Source organism: Panulirus ornatus, chromosome 34 (genome assembly GCF_036320965.1).
Source record: "Panulirus ornatus isolate Po-2019 chromosome 34, ASM3632096v1, whole genome shotgun sequence".
NCBI lineage: Eukaryota > Metazoa > Arthropoda > Malacostraca > Decapoda > Palinuridae > Panulirus > Panulirus ornatus.
The window spans coordinates 16,413,057-16,434,690 of NC_092257.1; the positions used below are offsets into that span (position 1 = coordinate 16,413,057).

A 21,634-nucleotide genomic window follows, 5' to 3' on the forward strand; every position below is an offset into this window, starting at 1 on the left:
TATCATATGTCTTCTCCAGATCCATAAATGCTACCTACAAATCCAGTTGCTTTTCTAAGTATATCTCACATACATTATTCAAAGCAAACATCTGATCCACACACCCTCTACCATTTATGAAACCACACTGCTCCTCCCCAATCTGATACTCTGTACATGCCTTCACCCTCTTAATCAATACCCTCCCACATAATTTCCCAGGAATACTCAACAAACTTATACCTCTGTAATTTGAGCACTCACCTTTATCCCCTTTGCCTTTGTACAATGGCACTATGCAAGCATTCCGCCAATCCTCAGGCACCTCACCATGAGTCATATACACATTAAATAACCTTACCAAACAGTCAACAACACAGTCACCCCCTTTTTTAATAAATTCCACTGCAGTACCATCCAAACCCACTGTCTTGCCTTCTTTCATCTTCCGCAAAGCTTTTACTACCTCTTCTCTGTTTACCAAATCATTCTCCCTAACCCTCTCACTTTGCACACCACCTCGACCAAAACACCCTATATCTGCCACTCTGTCATCAAACACATTCAACAAACCTTCAAAATATTCACTCCATCTCCTTCTCACATCATCATTACTTGTTATCACCTCCCCATTAGCCCCCTTCACTGATGTTCCCATTTGTTCCCTTGTCTTACGCACTTTATTTACCTCCTTCCAAAACATCTTTTAATTCTCCCTAAAATTTAATGATACTCTCTCACCCCAACTCTCATTTGCCCTCTTTTTCACCTCTTGCACCTTTCTCTTGACCTCCTGCCTCTTTCTTTTATACATCTCCCACTCATTTGCATCATTATTTCCCAGCAAAAATCGTCGAAATGCCTCTCTCTTCTCTTTCACTAATAATCTTACTTCTTCATCCCACCACTCACTACCCTTTCTAATCTGCCCACCCATAGTGATGGGTGATTTGAATGCAAAGGTGACTAATGTGGCAGTTGAGAGAATAAATGGTGTACATGGGGTGTTCAGTGTTGTAAATGGAATTGGTGAAGAGCTTGTAGATTTGTGCGCTGAAAAAGGACTGGTGATTGGGAATCCCTGGTTTAAAAAGAGATATACAAAAGTACACGTATGTAAGTAGGAGAGATGGCCAGAAAGCGTTATTGGATTACGTGTTAATTGATGGATTACGTGTTAATGATATATATATATATATATATATATATATATATATATATATATATATATATATATATATATATATCTCATTTAGCCAAAATTAATCTTTGAGTTGAAGTGTGTAGGATATTCACATGAAAACGACACAATTTTGATAGTATGCAACTTGTATTGATGATGGTACATATCATACACAAAATCTGCAGACACTGTTGTTGTTAAGATAGAAAGTCATAATTACATTAGACTGCATATCAGAAGACTTCTGACGTTGATTGTGTTTAAGAAACTGAATGAAAAAGGGGAATATTCACCATCATTTACATGGTCACAAGAAAATGCATTGTGCATATTAGAGTGGACATGTTCACGGGTAAATCACTGTCATTTGACGGAATAATGTCCGGCGTCTGTTGACACACTAATGCCTGTCGTTTGTGGTGTGGAAAGGTCGTTGTTTTCCTGTGGGACACGTAGCCATCGTCTGGGATAATCGTCCATATTCAGATGGAAGAGGGTAGGGGTCTGAGAGCCACTTCTTTCTGACGTGCACAACTACTCCCCTTCCATCACTCGCTGAAGTGATCGGACCCATTCTCCCTCCTTCCTTTATACGTGGCCACGAAAAATGCTCTTGTCACCGGTGTCCTGGTAGGTCTTGTCGTCTCATCATGATCCCGAACCGTTTCTGGAGCAGACACGTACACATTATATATCAGGACACAAGTAACGATTGTACCGACACTTTTTGTAGTCGTCGAGGGTATAACAATATCGACAAATATTAGGTACGGCGGTTGGCTTTGGCTGTGGAGGTATCACATCAGGCTCTTGAGGAAGGTGCGTTTCTGATATGGTAGAAGGTCTTGTCTTCCCAGGTAGGGCGAGCAAGACGTGAAAGCAACACACCAGCCACAGTGTTCGGGTCAGGAAGGCAGACATGATCCGCTGCCTGTCGGTGATCTCGTACAAGTGAGGGGCTTGGGTGGAGTATCAAGCATATTGGCCCCTCGACTGCCTACCGTTATCCTCACGTTGCCAGCAGTCGTTAGCGGAGACGTCCTCCTCCTCCTCCTCCTAGAGTGCTGTGCCGCCTTCCCTTTAAACCATGGGACTCATAGGGTATTTTTACGAGAGGAATGAAGACCCACGAACAGATGGCAAATAACATAACAAGGAAATGAGAATCTTACCTTCGAACATAAGGCAATATTGCTGTGTTGTTTTCCTTGGTCGCTTTGCCTCCGAGGCTCCTCCTGCTCGTCCGCTTTGTGTACGTCTGAATGTGTGTTGCTCCGTGTGTGTCTGTGTTTCTAGTTAATTACCCATTTTATAATTACCTTTAGGTTTGTGTGGAGGTTGATTCTATCCTCGTGAGGCCCCATCTTGATTGTGTGTGTATGTGAGAGCGTATTGCCTTTCGTGTTGATGCGTCTGTTGGCGTATTTTCGGTAACCATCGAGAATATGGACACATAATATTGTTTACATCGACACGACTAGAGAGGAGGCGCTTGGATCGCCACGAGTAGAGAGAGAGAGAGAGAGAGAGAGAGAGAGAGAGAGAGAGAGAGAGAGAGAGAGAGATTTATTTTCCTTTGTCGCTGTCTCCCGCGTTAGCGAGGTAGCGCAAGGAAACAGACGAAAGAATGGCCCAATCCACCCACATACACATGTATATCCATACACCTCCACACACAAATATACATACCTATACATCTCAACGTATACATATATATACACACACAGACATATACATATATACACATGTACATAATTCATACTGTCTGCCTTTATTCATTCCCATCGCCACCTCGCCACACATGTAATAACAACCCCCTCCCCCCTCATGTGCGCGAGGTAGCGCTAGGAAAAGACAACAAAGGCCACATCCGTTCACACTTAATCTCTAGCTATCATGTAATAATGCACCGAAACCACAGCTCCCTTTCCACATCCAGGCCCCACACAACTTTCCATGGTTTACCCCAGACGCTTCACATGCCCTGGATCAATCCATTGACAGCACGTCGACCCCGGTATACCAGATCGTTCCAATTCACTCTATTCCTTGCACGCCTTTCACCCTCCTGCATGTTCAGGCCCCGATCACTCAAAATCCTTTTCACTCCATCCTTCCACCTCCAATTTGGTCTCCCACTTCTCATTCCCTCCACCTCTGACACATATATCCTCTTGGTCAATCTTTCCTCGCTCATTCTCTCCAAGTGACCAAACTATATATATATATATATATATATATATATATATATATATATATATATATATATATATATATATATATATATATTTATATATATATATATATATATATATATATATATATATATATATATATATATATATACCTTCGTCTAAGGATTCTAAGATGATGTAACCCAGAGATGAATACATCTTGTTGCTGGTCAAGCCATAAAGCTGTTAATTATGCTCGAAATAAAGGCTCACAGGATGATTGATAGAAAATCTGGCAACGACGTGAGGATTGGCCTTGGGGGAGGAAATACGTGGTAACCCACGACTCACGACGTGAGGCCCAGTGAGCAGAGCGCTTGTTTTGGACTCCAAAACACACCGCCAATATCTTGACGGTACATTTGGAGGAAAAAAAAAGAATCTACGCCACGGAGTAGACAAGAAGGCAAGGAAAGCATTGGAAGCAGCCCATAAAAGCCGTGAAAAGAAGTAATAAGAGCCAATAAGGCAGCATTACCTGGGTCAGGAGGCGGTGGAAATGGTGCTCTGTGACTGGTCTGTTTACCGTTATTTGCATTAATGTGTGTGTGAGAACACCTGCTTGTTCATCGTGGGCGTCTGCTTTTGACAACCTGTTGACAACGGTGTAAAAAAAAAAAAAAATACCTACGGACATCACTTCAGTATCGCTAAGTCAGAAGGGTAGTACTTCCGTGGGCGGCTGCTTTCTACAACCAGCTGACACTGAGGGTGTATAAAAGGAAAATGAAAGAAATGTTTCCGGGCATCAATCCCAAGTCTTAAAGGAGGGAAGTCCTACTTCCCTGAGTAATTGCTGTCTTTGCCTTGCAACAATCACAGCATAGTGTCAACCTCATGTTTATTACCATGCAAACCCAGAACAAAGAAATGATCTTGCCTTTTGGGTATGTATTCGAAGTCTTCAACTTACATTCTGCCTTCACAGATAAAACTATCCCCCCCCTCTCAAAGAAATTGAGTGAGTTGAAACATCATTATATTTTTCCCAATCCTATATATATATATATATATATATATATATATATATATATATATATATATATATATATATATATATATTTTCATGTAGCCAAAATTAATCTTTAAGTTGAAGTGTGTAGGATATTCACATATGAAAACGACACAATTTTGATAGACTGCAACTTGTATTGATGATTGCACGTACAATATACAAATTCTACAGACACTGTTGTTGTTGAGACAGAAAGTCATAATTACATTAGATTGCATCTCAGAAGACTTCTGACGTTGATTATCTTTAAGAAACTGAATGAAAAAGGGAAATATTCACCATCATTTACATGGTCACAAGAAAATGCATTGTGCATATTAGAGTGGACATGTTCACGGGTAAATCACTGTCATTTGACGGAATAATGTCCGGCGTCTCTTGACACACTAAATGCCTGTCGTTTGTGGTGTGGAAAGGTCGTTGTTTTCCTGTGGGACACGTAGCCATCGTCTGGGATAATCGTCCATATTCAGATGGAAGAGGGTAGGGGTCTGAGAGCCACTTCTTTCTGACGTGCACAACTACTCCCCTTCCATCACTCGCTGAAGTGATCGGACCCATTCTCCCTCCTTCCTTTATACGTGGCCACGAGAAATGCCCTTGTCACCGGTGTCCTGGTAGGTCTTGTCGTCTCATCATGATCCCGAACTGTTTCTGGAGCAGACACGTACATATTATGGTTCAGGACACAAGAAATGATTGTACCGACACTTTTTGTAGTCGTCGAGGGTATAACAATATCGACAAATGTTAGGTACGACTTCTGGCGGTGGAAATGTCACATCAGGCTCTCGAGGAAGGTACGTTTCTGATATGGGAGAAGGTCTTGTCTTCCCAGGTAGGGCGAGCAAGACGTGAAAGCAACACACCAGCCACAGTGTTCGGGTCAGGAAGGCAGACATGATCCGCTGCCTGTCGGTGATCTCGTACAAGTGAGGGGCTTGGGTGGAGTATCAAGCATATTGGCCCCTCGACTGCCTACCGTTATCCTCACGTTGCCAGCAGTCGTTAGCGGAGACGTCCTCCTCCTCCTCCTCCTAGAGTGCTGTGCCGCCTTCCCTTTAAACCATGAGACTCATAGGGTATTTTTACGAGAGGAATGAAGACCCACGAACAGATGGCAAATAACATAACAAGGAAATGAGAATCTTACCTTCGAACATAAGGCAATATTGCTGTGTTGTTTTCCTTGGTCGCTTTGCCTCCGAGGCTCCTCCTGCTCGTCCGCTTTGTGTGCGTCTGAATGTGTGTTGCTCCGTGTGTGTCTGTGTTTCTAGTTAATTACCCATTTTGTAATTACCTTTAGGGTTGTGTGGAGGTTGACTCTACCCTCGTGAGGCTCTCTCTCTCTCTCTCTCTCTCTCTCTCTCTCTCTCTCTCTCTCTCTCTCTCTCTCTCTCTCTCTCTCTCTGATATACCCTATTAGCACCTTGATTGTCTTCGTCTTTGCTTAACTCGTATATAACTTACGGTACCTGTATGACATCATTTGAAAAGCTTTGAAGGAATAAGTTAGAAATGTGATTATTGAGGATTGATTGAAGAAGCTTTTATTGTAGAGTTGAGTACACATTACGATGTGTCTAGGTTAGATAAACAACAACTGTTGTTACAACATCCATGTACAGGTTAAGAGAGAAATAGCAACAATAACCAGTCTGGGGAGAGGAACTACTTAAGCCGTATCCTTGACGGTACAAGGTGACCGTCTCTGGGTCAACTGAGGTTCATGATAAACCCCTCACCTTGCGGGACCCTTGGGTTCGAACCCCGCCCGCGTTTCATGATCTTTTTGGAAACTCGAGCATGACCCACCACCAATCATCAGTCATACAACAGTAATGTCAAAAACATATATAATTTTTTTTTCCATGATTTCTGGCTTTTCAAGCTAAACAGAGACTACAACACTAAATGATGGTTAGATCCTTTCCTGGGTTCTAAGATCAATTTACGGCACCGTCTGTTGGCATCTTGTGTTTTTAAGGGATGATTGCCCAGTCCAACACCTCACGCGTTCTTTTCATCTCACGTTCACATCATCTTCCATCCCACATTTGCGGACGTCCCCCTGGCTCTCACGCCTGTGGACGTCTCCTCCATCCCACACTTGCGGAGGTCGCTGTTCCTTACGCACGCGCTCCTTCCTCTCCGTGGACGTTGATCCAACGACGCATGTGTTGGGCCTCACTCGTCCTCATCTTCGTAAACCCAGGTGTTCGAACCCCGCCTATCTGCACGGGATAGCCGTCCACTGAGGTTCGTCGTCACTGCAGTGCCTTGTTCATTATTCTCGTGTGTTCGTGGTGATTCTTCCTCCTCCTTCTTCTTCTTCTTCCTCTTCTTTAAGTCTTTGCGAGACAAAGTTGGTCGTCTAACTTCGCCGAGGCCACTAAGCACCAATCCCCAAATTTCACTCGTCTCTTCGACTCCTCTGGATGGGCGGCCTAGGTGATCCCGTATTCCTCTCGTTTGGGCCACACAAGAACTCACTGTAGACGCAGCTGTTGCCAACCTGGACATAGCAACCGGAACAGGGAACAATGATACTGCCGGGATCAGGAAGGAGGGGAACTGCCTCGGGTGTCGGGTCGACTGTGGTTGTGCTAGGAGGTTGAGGGACGTAGTAGGCGGAGGTGAAGCCCAGGAGGAGGAGGAGGAGGATGAGGCAGTCAAGCACAAGCAACGGCCTCATGGTGATCCTCGCCTGCACTGCTGCAGCCAACACTCCCGCTGCACGTTATATACACAGTTCCATTATGCCGGTGAGGGTGAGTGGCCTGATGAAGATTATTGCCACAAACACTTACTCAAATCTCTCTCTCTCTCTCTCTCTCTCTCTCTCTCTCTCTCTCTCTCTCTCTCTCTCTCTATTTCTTCTTTCTTAGTCTTTTGTAAGAGGAAGTTGGTCCCCTACCCTCGTGGCTGAGACCCCTTGTGAGGCTGTACATGTTGAACCTTCTTCACCAGCTCTCTCCGATTCCCCCAGGGTCCTGGTGTTGTCCCGCCCCAGTGGTGGACGGCGACACAAGAACTCGCTGAACTCCGCATCTGTGACCAGCTTGGAGGCAACACCCGATTCACGGAGGGAGGGAGGATGCATGCATGGAAGGAGGGAGAGGAGGGAAGGAAGTGAAATTCAAGGGTCGACAGGCCTCCTGCCGGGCGACGGATTGTTTAAGGGTTGATGGGAAGAGCAAGTGAGTATAGTGTGCCTGGCAGAGGTGAGGAGGAGGGAAATGGGCAAGCACAAGGAGAGCCCCTCATCCTGACCTTCGCCTGCACTGCTACAGCCGTCACTATCGCCTCAGGTTACACACACACACATACACACACACACACACACAGGTTAGAAGAACCGGAAAGGCGAAAATAGTTGCCACAAATTGATCTTTTTTTCTTGTCTTCTTCCATTCTGGCTTTCTCAGCGACCCGCGATCGTTTCATTGCTTCCTAAGACTGGTGATCAAAGTGATGTAAAAGCGCATGGAGGTTGTGTGGTGAAAAGACATCATTACTCTACGGTGATGATGAAGTAGATGGTTCGCTTTGGGGAGGATGTTCGTTGGACGCGGGACAGTAACCGAATTAAAGTAGCGAAGATCAACTCTGAGGAACCAGACGAATCAGTGACTATCACCTTCACCAGATTCACAAGTTCTTCATCCTTCATTTTCGCCAGTCGTAAGGTGAGAACGATTAATCTCTGGTCGTCGAGGAATCGAACCCACTCCTACCGCCGATGCGCTAACCATTATTGGACCACGAGGGGTACCGGCCTGCTACATGGTTGAGCTGGGTTCGATTCCTTGACGCCCAGAGGTAAATCGTTCTCATCTGTTCCATTTGCCCAGCTGAAGACGATCGTTCAATGTTAGTTCTTTGTTGAGGTTAGAGATGTGCCTCCTGATATCTTCCTAATCTCGAGTTCTGTCAATACAGAAGCTGTTGGAACTATTCATACTTATTATCGATGATCCTATTGGGATAGAGTATATTTAAGTGAAGTGGTATACAGGGGATGACGGGCTGTCATTCGACTGAATCAGGATGAACGAAGCGGTCAAGGGAAACTGCGATGAGACCCTGGAGCACTTGGCTGTGGGTCGGGGTTTCCTGTTCCGGGTGTATCGTATATGACAGCTGGAGAGCAGACACGAGTGAGTGGGGTCGTTCTTCGTCTCTTCCTAGAGCTATACGGGAAGTGGTGTGCACTATTATAACAAGACAAATTTCTTGTCGGTGATGAAATGTGGAATATCTTTCCAAGGATAAGAATATGTTGGTGAGTTATCGGGGTGGTGGGTGGGTTGGAATAGGATGTGGCAGGGTAGGATGACGGATGGGGTTTTTGTGGGATGGTGGGGGAGGAAGTGTGAAACTCAGGAGAGTGAGTCTTGCTCAAGCAATATCAAGTCACGACTTGTGGTTGGGGGTTTTTTTTTTTTTTTTTTTTTCCTTTTTTCATTCCTCTCTTTGTTCTTGTGTCATGAATTGTACCGGAAAATCCCCATACTATCAGACACCGCCAGTCTTTTAAGTCCGTTCAAGAAATCACATTCGTAAGAACTCACGGAGAGAGAGAGAGAGAGAGAGAGAGAGAGAGAGAGAGAGAGAGAGAGAGAGTTGAACGAGCGTAAGTTGAACAGTTGACTGCGTTCGTCGTCCCTGTGGCTATAGTCTATATAACGGTCTGGGTCTATGGATAATCATACATTAAGATGATATCATCATCATTTCCAGAGTGTCTACCTTTTATTGATGCCACACAGATTCCCATATGCCAAGATATGTTACACAGAACCTGTATAAACAGATGATCCTGGACGACAGTCAACGGCATTTCGTAATGTTTCTCTGGCTCATTGTCACCTTCAGCTACGAAGGGGACTGGCTACGGTTTATTCACCGTCATTCACATGGCCTCAAGACAAGAAGATATTAGCCATTGCCGACACCTTATTAACTTTGAACAGCATATGCAATATATATATATATATATATATATATATATATATATATATATATATATATATATATATATATATATATATATATATATATATTTCATACATATTTGCCATTTTCCAATTTAGTGAGGTAGCACCAAGAACAGAGGACTGAGTCTCATGGGGAATATCCTCACTTGGCCCCCTTCTCTGTTCCTTTTGGAAAGTTAAAAAAAAAAAAAAAACTAGGGTGGACATGTATCGTCCAGTGGTAAATCACAGTTTGTTGACACACTAAATGCCTGTCGTTTGTGGTGTGGAAAGGTCGTTGTTTTCCTGTGGGACACGTAGCCATCGTCTGGGATAATCGTCCATATTCAGATGGAAGAGGGTAGGGGTCTGAGAGCCACTTCTTTCTGACGTGCACAACTACTCCCCTTCCATCACTCGCTGAAGTGATCGGACCCATTCTCCCTCCTTCCTTTATACGTGGCCACGAGAAATGCCCTTGTCACCGGTGTCCTGGTAGGTCTTGTCGTCTCATCATGATCCCGAACTGTTTCTGGAGCAGACACGTACATATTATGGTTCAGGACACAAGAAATGATTGTACCGACACTTTTTGTAGTCGTCGAGGGTATAACAATATCGACAAATGTTAGGTACGACTTCTGGCGGTGGAAATGTCACATCAGGCTCTCGAGGAAGGTACGTTTCTGATATGGGAGAAGGTCTTGTCTTCCCAGGTAGGGCGAGCAAGACGTGAAAGCAACACACCAGCCACAGTGTTCGGGTCAGGAAGGCAGACATGATCCGCTGCCTGTCGGTGATCTCGTACAAGTGAGGGGCTTGGGTGGAGTATCAAGCCTATTGGCCCCTCGACTGCCTACCGTTATCCTCACGTTGCCAGCAGTCGTTAGCGGAGACGTCCTCCTCCTCCTCCTCCTAGAGTGCTGTGCCGCCTTCCCTTTAAACCATGAGACTCATAGGGTATTTTTACGAGAGGAATGAAGACCCACGAACAGATGGCAAATAACATAACAAGGAAATGAGAATCTTACCTTCGAACATAAGGCAATATTGCTGTGTTGTTTTCCTTGGTCGCTTTGCCTCCGAGGCTCCTCCTGCTCGTCCGCTTTGTGTGCGTCTGAATGTGTGTTGCTCCGTGTGTGTCTGTGTTTCTAGTTAATTACCCATTTTGTAATTACCTTTAGGGTTGTGTGGAGGTTGACTCTACCCTCGTGAGGCTCTCTCTCTCTCTCTCTCTCTCTCTCTCTCTCTCTCTCTCTCTCTCTCTCTCTCTCTCTCTCTCTCTCTGATATACCCTATTAGCACCTTGATTGTCTTCGTCTTTGCTTAACTCGTATATAACTTACGGTACCTGTATGACATCATTTGAAAAGCTTTGAAGGAATAAGTTAGAAATGTGATTATTGAGGATTGATTGAAGAAGCTTTTATTGTAGAGTTGAGTACACATTACGATGTGTCTAGGTTAGATAAACAACAACTGTTGTTACAACATCCATGTACAGGTTAAGAGAGAAATAGCAACAATAACCAGTCTGGGGAGAGGAACTACTTAAGCCGTATCCTTGACGGTACAAGGTGACCGTCTCTGGGTCAACTGAGGTTCATGATAAACCCCTCACCTTGCGGGACCCTTGGGTTCGAACCCCGCCCGCGTTTCATGATCTTTTTGGAAACTCGAGCATGACCCACCACCAATCATCAGTCATACAACAGTAATGTCAAAAACATATATAATTTTTTTTTCCATGATTTCTGGCTTTTCAAGCTAAACAGAGACTACAACACTAAATGATGGTTAGATCCTTTCCTGGGTTCTAAGATCAATTTACGGCACCGTCTGTTGGCATCTTGTGTTTTTAAGGGATGATTGCCCAGTCCAACACCTCACGCGTTCTTTTCATCTCACGTTCACATCATCTTCCATCCCACATTTGCGGACGTCCCCCTGGCTCTCACGCCTGTGGACGTCTCCTCCATCCCACACTTGCGGAGGTCGCTGTTCCTTACGCACGCGCTCCTTCCTCTCCGTGGACGTTGATCCAACGACGCATGTGTTGGGCCTCACTCGTCCTCATCTTCGTAAACCCAGGTGTTCGAACCCCGCCTATCTGCACGGGATAGCCGTCCACTGAGGTTCGTCGTCACTGCAGTGCCTTGTTCATTATTCTCGTGTGTTCGTGGTGATTCTTCCTCCTCCTTCTTCTTCTTCTTCCTCTTCTTTAAGTCTTTGCGAGACAAAGTTGGTCGTCTAACTTCGCCGAGGCCACTAAGCACCAATCCCCAAATTTCACTCGTCTCTTCGACTCCTCTGGATGGGCGGCCTAGGTGATCCCGTATTCCTCTCGTTTGGGCCACACAAGAACTCACTGTAGACGCAGCTGTTGCCAACCTGGACATAGCAACCGGAACAGGGAACAATGATACTGCCGGGATCAGGAAGGAGGGGAACTGCCTCGGGTGTCGGGTCGACTGTGGTTGTGCTAGGAGGTTGAGGGACGTAGTAGGCGGAGGTGAAGCCCAGGAGGAGGAGGAGGAGGATGAGGCAGTCAAGCACAAGCAACGGCCTCATGGTGATCCTCGCCTGCACTGCTGCAGCCAACACTCCCGCTGCACGTTATATACACAGTTCCATTATGCCGGTGAGGGTGAGTGGCCTGATGAAGATTATTGCCACAAACACTTACTCAAATCTCTCTCTCTCTCTCTCTCTCTCTCTCTCTCTCTCATTTCTTCTTTCTTAGTCTTTTGTAAGAGGAAGTTGGTCCCCTACCCTCGTGGCTGAGACCCCTTGTGAGGCTGTACATGTTGAACCTTCTTCACCAGCTCTCTCCGATTCCCCCAGGGTCCTGGTGTTGTCCCGCCCCAGTGGTGGACGGCGACACAAGAACTCGCTGAACTCCGCATCTGTGACCAGCTTGGAGGCAACACCCGATTCACGGAGGGAGGGAGGATGCATGCATGGAAGGAGGGAGAGGAGGGAAGGAAGTGAAATTCAAGGGTCGACAGGCCTCCTGCCGGGCGACGGATTGTTTAAGGGTTGATGGGAAGAGCAAGTGAGTATAGTGTGCCTGGCAGAGGTGAGGAGGAGGGAAATGGGCAAGCACAAGGAGAGCCCCTCATCCTGACCTTCGCCTGCACTGCTACAGCCGTCACTATCGCCTCAGGTTACACACACACACATACACACACACACACACACACACAGGTTAGAAGAACCGGAAAGGCGAAAATAGTTGCCACAAATTGATCTTTTTTTCTTGTCTTCTTCCATTCTGGCTTTCTCAGCGACCCGCGATCGTTTCATTGCTTCCTAAGACTGGTGATCAAAGTGATGTAAAAGCGCATGAAGGCTGTGTGGTGAAAAGACATCATTACTCTACGGTGATGATGAAGTAGATGGTTCGCTTTGAGGAGGATGTTCGTTGGACGCGGGACAGTAACCGAATTAAAGTAGCGAAGATCAACTCTGAGGAACCAGACGAATCAGTGACTATCACCTTCACCAGATTCACAAGTTCTTCATCCTTCATTTTCGCCAGTCGTAAGGTGAGAACGATTAATCTCTGGTCGTCGAGGAATCGAACCCACTCCTACCGCCGATGCGCTAACCATTATTGGACCACGAGGGGTACCGGCCTGCTACATGGTTGAGCTGGGTTCGATTCCTTGACGCCCAGAGGTAAATCGTTCTCATCTGTTCCATTTGCCCAGCTGAAGACGATCGTTCAATGTTAGTTCTTTGTTGAGGTTAGAGATGTGCCTCCTGATATCTTCCTAATCTCGAGTTCTGTCAATACAGAAGCTGTTGGAACTATTCATACTTATTATCGATGATCCTATTGGGATAGAGTATATTTAAGTGAAGTGGTATACAGGGGATGACGGGCTGTCATTCGACTGAATCAGGATGAACGAAGCGGTCAAGGGAAACTGCGATGAGACCCTGGAGCACTTGGCTGTGGGTCGGGGTTTCCTGTTCCGGGTGTATCGTATATGACAGCTGGAGAGCAGACACGAGTGAGTGGGGTCGTTCTTCGTCTCTTCCTAGAGCTATACGGGAAGTGGTGTGCACTATTATAACAAGACAAATTTCTTGTCGGTGATGAAATGTGGAATATCTTTCCAAGGATAAGAATATGTTGGTGAGTTATCGGGGTGGTGGGTGGGTGGGTGGGTTGGAATAGGATGTGGCAGGGTAGGATGACGGATGGGGTTTTTGTGGGATGGTGGGGGAGGAAGTGTGAAACTCAGGAGAGTGAGTCTTGCTCAAGCAATATCAAGTCACGACTTGTGGTTGGGGTTTTTTTTTTTTTTTTTTTTTTCCTTTTTTCATTCCTCTCTTTGTTCTTGTGTCATGAATTGTACCGGAAAATCCCCATACTATCAGACACCGCCAGTCTTTTAAGTCCGTTCAAGAAATCACATTCGTAAGAACTCACGGAGAGAGAGAGAGAGAGAGAGAGAGAGAGAGAGAGAGAGAGAGAGAGAGAGAGAGTTGAACGAGCGTAAGCTGAACAGTTGACTCCGTTCGTCGTCCCTGTGGCTATAGTCTATATAACGGTCTGGGTCTATGGATAATCATACATTAAGATGATATCATCATCATTTCCAGAGTGTCTACCTTTTATTGATGCCACACAGATTCCCATATGCCAAGATATGTTACACAGAACCTGTATAAACAGATGATCCTGGACGACAGTCAACGGCATTTCGTAATGTTTCTCTGGCTCATTGTCACCTTCAGCTACGAAGGGGACTGGCTACGGTTTATTCACCGTCATTCACATGGCCTCAAGACAAGAAGATATTAGCCATTGCCGACACCTTATTAACTTTGAACAGCATATGCAATATATATATATATATATATATATATATATATATATATATATATATATATATATATATATATATATATATATATATAATATATATATATTTCATACATATTTGCCATTTTCCAATTTAGTGAGGTAGCACCAAGAACAGAGGACTGAGTCTCATGGGGAATATCCTCACTTGGCCCCCTTCTCTGTTCCTTTTGGAAAGTTAAAAAAAAAAAAAAAACTAGGGTGGACATGTATCGTCCAGTGGTAAATCACAGTTTGTTGACACACTAAATGCCTGTCGTTTGTGGTGTGGAAAGGTCGTTGTTTTCCTGTGGGACACGTAGCCATCGTCTGGGATAATCGTCCATATTCAGATGGAAGAGGATAGGGGTCTGAGAGCCACTTCTTTCTGACGTGCACAACTACTCCCCTTCCATCACTCGCTGAAGTGATCGGACCCATTCTTCCTCCTTCCTTTATATGTGGCCACGAAAAATGCCCTTGTCACCGGTGTCCTGGTAGGTCTCGTCGTCTCGCCATGATCCCGAACCGTTTCTGCAGCAGACACGTACACATTATATTTCAGGACACAAGAAACTATTGTGCACACACTTTCCATCGGAAGAGCGGGTGTAGCACCCGCGGCATCCGCTGTGCACGATGGTGGACCATATGTGCTGCTGATTGGAAGTCGTTTGCAACGGTTGTATGGAAACGGGTCGATCAGGATGTCCTAAGGCGGTGGTTCGAGACCCGTCTTGATATACCTGGGTAGTATACATGGTGTGGTGGTCTGCCGTCGTCCAGGTACGTGTGTTTGGACGAGTGCGATATCCTCTGGCATCTCCTGTCACCCTGGGTGGGTCGACCCACACGCAAACACAACACAAAAGCCAAAGTATACGGGTCGTCTTCGGCGGGAAGGTAGACATCCCTGTACCACACCTTTCCTTTGTCGACTAATCTTACGAAAAACCTCGAGCCACGAAGGTAGATCCTAAGACCCGTTAACGCTATATGCTGTTGCCATATCTCAAGAGTTCGTTGGTGGGATGGTAGGGCTACAGTTCGATCTCACTGCTGTCATCAGGATGGCCGTTCAGGGTTAACCTCCTCCTCACCCTCACCAGAAGCAAAATCTGGAATACCATCAAGGTATTAGAGATGACCATAGACAACGTACACTTCCATGGTCAATGTGGCAACGTCGGGGAGTTGTTGTCCCTCTACCCTGTGCCCAACCCAACCCTCCCCCTACTTGTAACGCGTCGCCTTTGTTTCACCTGGACACGCAGACGGGTCTGTGTGAGGTAGACGTAGAAGTAGATCTTCAGTCTCATGTTAGCGGCATGCGCTGACGCAGAGATGCTCACGCTGTTTGATATTACTCATAGCGCTAACTGAAATGAATGTTTGAGGACAATATGTGGTGTGAGGTGGTTTAAACGAGTAAGTAATTAAAGGATAAGAGAAATGTGTGGTAATAAAAAGAGTGTGATTGAGAGAGCAGAAGAGGGTGTGTTGAAATGGTTTGGACTGACAAAGAGGATATGTGTGTCAGAGTTGGAGGGAACGAGGAGAAGTAGGAAACCAAATTGAAGGTGGAAGGATGGAGTGAAAAAGGTTTTGAGCGATCGGGGCCTAAACATACAGGAGGGTGAAAGACGTGCAAAGAATAGAGTGAATTGGAATGATGTGGTATACCGAGGTCGACGTGCTGTCAATGAATTGAACCAGGGCATGTGAAGTGTTTAGGGTAAACCATGGAAAGGTCTGTGGGGCCTGGATGCGAAAGGGAGCTGTGATTTCGGTACACTACACATGACAGCTAGAGACTGAGTGAACGAATGTGGCCTTTGTTGTCTGTTCCTGGCGCTGCCTCGCTGGATGGGGTAGATGCTGTTTCATGAAGGCAGCAGGTATAGATGTGTACATGTGTATATATGTATATGTCTCTGTGGGTATATGTATGTATACGTTGAAATGTATATGTATGTATACGTGCGTGTGTGTGGGCGTTCATGTATATACATGTGTATGTGGGTGGGTTTGGGCCATTCCTCGTCTGTTTCCTTGCGCTACCTCGCTAACGCGGGAGACGGCGGTTAAGTATGATGAATAATGAATATATATATATATATATATATATATATATATATATATATATATATATATATATATATATATATATATATATATATACGGGAGAGGTACGGCATCATCATCTGTGCCTGGACAATCCTAGAAGGTGTGGTTTCCAACACACAGTCTTAGGTAACCTCCTACTGCCACAACAGGCATGGTGGACTTCGCTAAATGCGACCTTGGAAATCCAAAGGTGCGACATGCACAGAGAGAGAGAGAGAGAGAGAGAGAGAGAGAGAGAACACGTTCAACATCCGGGTCCCAGGACTCTTCACCACGTTGCCATGTACCATCATCAGGAGGAACAGCTTGGTGATACGCGGTAGAGAAGGTCAAGAATTGCATTGGACACTCACCAACAGCAAAGTGTACCATGCCAGCCAGGCTGTGTGGGCCTGAGGACAGCCGCTCCCAACACCTTAGTCGACCAACACCCAAAATCGAACAGCCTGGGCTCAGCCCGGGGCACAGCCTAGGGGATGAAGACCCCTTAAGACTTCACTAAGTCTACACCAGGTACTCGATTCGGCCGTATGAAACATAGCTCATGTGCCAGGTAGGGTTCGAACCCTGGACGTGTGTGGTTATTGATTTTTCATAGAACAGAGAGACTGTGGCACTCTTGGGGGGGGGGGTTCCAACACGTGTGTGTGTGTGTGTGTGTGTGCGTGTGTGTGTGTAGCTCTTTACATAAGCCTTTCTAAGAAACCATGGTCCCACTACCTGGGCTTGGGGTGGACAGGAACCCCACTACCTGTGGGTGGATATGGCAAGGGTAAAGCATGCCCTCCATCCACCAACAAAACACTCTCTGAAGGTGACCCCGAGAACCGGATTTCTGGGGGGGGGGGATCTTCTGTGTGGGACGGGAGTGGGGGGGGGAGGGTATGGGAGTGTTTTAGGGTTGGGTAGGGCGGAGAGCGGGGTTGGTTGGGGAGGGAGGGAAGGAAGGTGACGGCGGGAGGGGAGTAAAATGTTTTGGTGGGGAGGGAGGAGGGAGGGAAGGCATGCGTCATGCATGCCGCGTCGCTTGTGTGTGTGAGCCAGTGTTGCTGATCGCTGGTCATCTGGTTCTGTCGTGATCTTACGACACCCGTGAGGCGTCTCCTCCCCCTCCTCCACCTCACTGAGGCTCAGCGGAGGTGTAATCTCGGTATTGGCCTCAGGGTGTGTATGTGTGTGTGCGAGTGAAGGGGGTCTGCCCTACACCCACACCACCATCCATCCCATTGCCTCGATATGGTCATCGGGTACTGGCGGGAGCTTCCGCAACGGGGCGAGGTTTCCCGCAGGCGGTGACATGAGAGAAGAGCATTGCAATAACAGGTAGGAGACATGGTGCCTCCTGCTGCCGTCTAGATCAAGGCGCTCCTCCCTAGTGTTGGATTGTACTTCATTCATCCCTGCGAGGAAATGAGCTCTCTCTCTCTCTCTCTCTCTCTCTCTCTCTCTCTCTCTCTCTCTCTCTCTCTCTCTCTCTCTCTCTCTCTCTCTCTCTCTCTCTCACACACACACACACACACACACACAGGCCTCCCACTCTGCCACCCGTGGTCCTAGGTAAACCAAAGTGTCTTCCGGGTACTCATGGATATATATATATATATATATATATATATATATATATATATATAGAGAGAGAGAGAGAGAGAGAGAGAGAGAGAGAGAGAGAATGAAGCATGAAAGAAAAAGACATGCGTCGCTTATTTCCCCCCCCCCAGCCCCCTTCGCACCAGGGTGTTTCCAGATATAAAAAATGACGAGACACCAGGAGGTCACTTGTAGCCTGGAGCTGCCAAGGTCTGTTCTGTTGTGTGTGTGTGTGTGTGTGTGTGTTGGTATTCGATCATCGTTTGTGTAACACACACACACACACACACACACACACACACACACACACACACACACACACACACACACACACAGGGGAGTGACAAACAAGACAAGGGAACAACCTCGCTGCGTGGGAATGAGAAAAACACTCGGTCACACGAGCAAGAAGGACATGATGTTCATTAGCCTGGTCACATCCTCCACAAGGCCAAATAAAAAGAAAATATATATATTGTTGCTCAAGTGTCGTTGCTGTTATTGAAGTAGGACAAAGAGATGGTAGAGAGGATCCAGAGGAAGAGCAGCAAAGATATTACCACGATGAAGACACCTGGATCACGTGGGTGGGGATGTGTGTGTGTGTGTGTGTGAGTGTGTGTGTGTGTGTGAGTGTGTGTGTGTGTGTGTGTGTGTGTGTGTGTGTGTGTGTAGGCGGGGGTGGGGGAGGGTAATCAAGCGGTCTTATATCATCCCCACCATAGAAGAGAGAAGGGTGAGGCGTGACTTAGTCGCGACCACTGAAGTTACGAAACTATCTATCTAAACTCGTCACCAATACAGGGAGTCAGCTTTTCGACGGATAGAAAAAACTACAGGATGTAACCTGATGTTAAGTAAGAAATGTTGTTAATAAAGAGGTAACGAAGTAGTGTTTACGGTAATTATGGATGAATGGAACGAGCTATCCGAAGATGTGGCAATTGTGGCCATCATATAGAAGTTTAGAGATGTCGGAATGGAAGCAAATGCATAAAGAGATTTGGGGTGTTCAGATGTTTAAAACTTCCTTCCCCTAAAGAATTTATTATTATTATATATATATATATATATATATATATATATATATATATATATATATATATATATATATATATATATATATATATATATTCGTCGTTTCCCACGGTAGCGAAGTAGCGTTAAAAACAAAGGATCGAGCCTTAGAGGGTATATTCTCACTTGGTCCCCTTTGTTCCTTCTTTTAAGAAATTAAAAACCCTTTCAGGTCGCCTTGAACAACACCCAGGGAATACGTAAGAAGTATTCTTTTTCCTCCTATCGAGAGAGAGAGAGAGAGAGAGAGAGAGAGAGAGAGAGAGAGAGAGAGAGAGGAGAGAGAGAGAGAGAGAGAGAGAGAGAGAGAGAGAGAGAGCTCCAGAAGAGGGAAATGTTTGGCAGCAGAGGCGGGCAGACGACGCCAAGCCCAGTCGGCCAGCTAACCAAAGAGGACACTCAGGCAGGCGCTCAAGGTCACGGAAGTTTCTGATGTAACACAGATACATCCTTTATACAGGTTGTCACCCCCAGAAATGTACTTACTTTTTGAGAACCCCACAAGGAAATTTAGGTGTTGTATATATATATATATATATATATATATATATATATATATATATATATATATATATATATATTATCCCTGGGGATAGGGGATTAAGAATACTTCCCACGTATTCCCTGCGTGTCGTAGAAGGCGACTAAAAGGGGAGGGAGCGGGGGGCTGGAAATCCTCCCCTCTCATTTTTTTTTTTTAATTTTCCTAAAGAAGGAACAGAGGGGGCCAGGTGAGGATATTCCAAAAAAGGCCCAGTCCTCTGTTCTTAACGCTACCTCGCTAACGCGGGAAATGGCAAATAGTTTAAAAGAAAGAAAAGAATATATATATATACAATAGCCCCTGCCCCATCTCACTTGGGCAGGGGCTATTTCATGCGTGGCGGGGTGGTGACAGGAATGGATGAAGGCAGCAAGTATGAATATGTGCGTGTATCAATGTATATGTATGTATCCGTTGAAATGTATCTGTGCATGTGTGGACATTTATGTATATATATTTGTATGTGGATGGGTTGAGTCATTCCTCGTCTGTTTACTCGTGATACCTTGCTGGGGCGCGGGAGAAGGCAATTAAGTGTAATATATATATATATATATATATATATATATATATATATATATATATATATATATATATATATATATATATTTGTCGCTGTCTCCCGCGTTTGCGAGGTAGCGCAAGGAAACAGACGAAAGAAATGGCCCAACCCACCCCCATACACATGTATATACATACGTCCACACACGCAAATATACATACCTACACAGCTTTCCATGGTTTACCCCAGACGCTTCACATGCCTTGATTCAATCCACTGACAGCACGTCAACCCCGGTATACCACATCGCTCCAATTCACTCTATTCCTTGCCCTCCTTTCACCCTCCTGCATGTTCAGGCCCCGATCACACAAAATCTTTTTCACTCCATCTTTCCACCTCCAATTTGGTCTCCCTCTTCTCCTCGTTCCCTCCACCTCCGACACATATATCCTCTTGGTCAATCTTTCCTCACTCATTCTCTCCATGTGACCAAACCATTTCAAAACACCCTCTTCTGCTCTCTCAACCACGCTCTTTTTATTTCCACACATCTCTCTTACCCTTACGTTACTTACTCGATCAAACCACCTCACACCACACATTGTCCTCAAACATCTCATTCCAGCACATCCATCCTCCTGCGCACAACTCTATCCATAGTCCACGCCTCGCAACCATACAACATTGTTGGAACCACTATTCCTTCAAACATACCCATTTTTGCTTTCCGAGATAATGTTCTCGACTTCCACACATTCTTCAAGGCTCCCAGAATTTTCGCCCCCTCCCCCACCCTATATATATATATATATATATATATATATATATATATATATATATATATATATATATATATATATATATACACGTATATATATATATACGTATATATATATATATATATATATATATATATATATATATATATATATATATATATATATATATATGAGTGAGGAAAGATTGACCAAGAGGATATATGTGTCGGAGGTGGAGGGAACGAGGAGAAGAGGGAGACCAAATTGGAGGTGGAAAGATGGAGTGAAAAAGATTTTGTGTGATCGGGGCCTGAACATGCAGGAGGGTGAAAGGAGGGCAAGAAATAGAGTGAATTGGAGCGATGTGGTATACAGGGGTTGACGTGCTGTCAGTGGATTGAATCAAGGCATGTGAAGCGTCTGGGGTAAACCATGGAAAGCTGTGTAGGTATGTATATTTGCGTGTGTGGACGTGTGTATGTACGTGTGTATGGGGGTTGGGCCATTTCTTTCGTCTGTTTCCTTGCGCTACCTCGCAAACGCGGGAGACAGCGACAAAGTATAAAAAAAAAAAAAAAAAAATATATATATATATATATATATATATATATATATATATATATATATATATATATATCCCTGGGGATAGGGGAGAAAGAATACTTCCCACGTATTCCTTGCGTGTCGTAGAAGGCGACTAAAAGGGGAGGGAGCGGGGGCTGGAAATCCTTCCCTCTCGTTTTTTTTTTTTTTTTAATTTTCCAAAAGAAGGAACAGAGAAGGAGGCCAGG

At 45.2% G+C, this 21,634-nt stretch overlaps 1 protein-coding gene across 1 annotated transcript in view; it reads right to left on the reverse strand.

Annotated features, from left to right (window-relative positions):
- Positions 1-14,700: 14,700 nt before the first annotated feature.
- The window catches only part of LOC139760004 (uncharacterized), a 38,377-nt gene continuing 31,443 nt past the window's right edge, over positions 14,701-21,634 (reverse strand). Inside the window, exon 4 of the mRNA XM_071682746.1 lies at positions 14,701-14,779. Within this exon, the coding sequence (XP_071538847.1) occupies positions 14,701-14,779 (79 nt within the window). The remainder of the gene's footprint in view (positions 14,780-21,634) is intronic.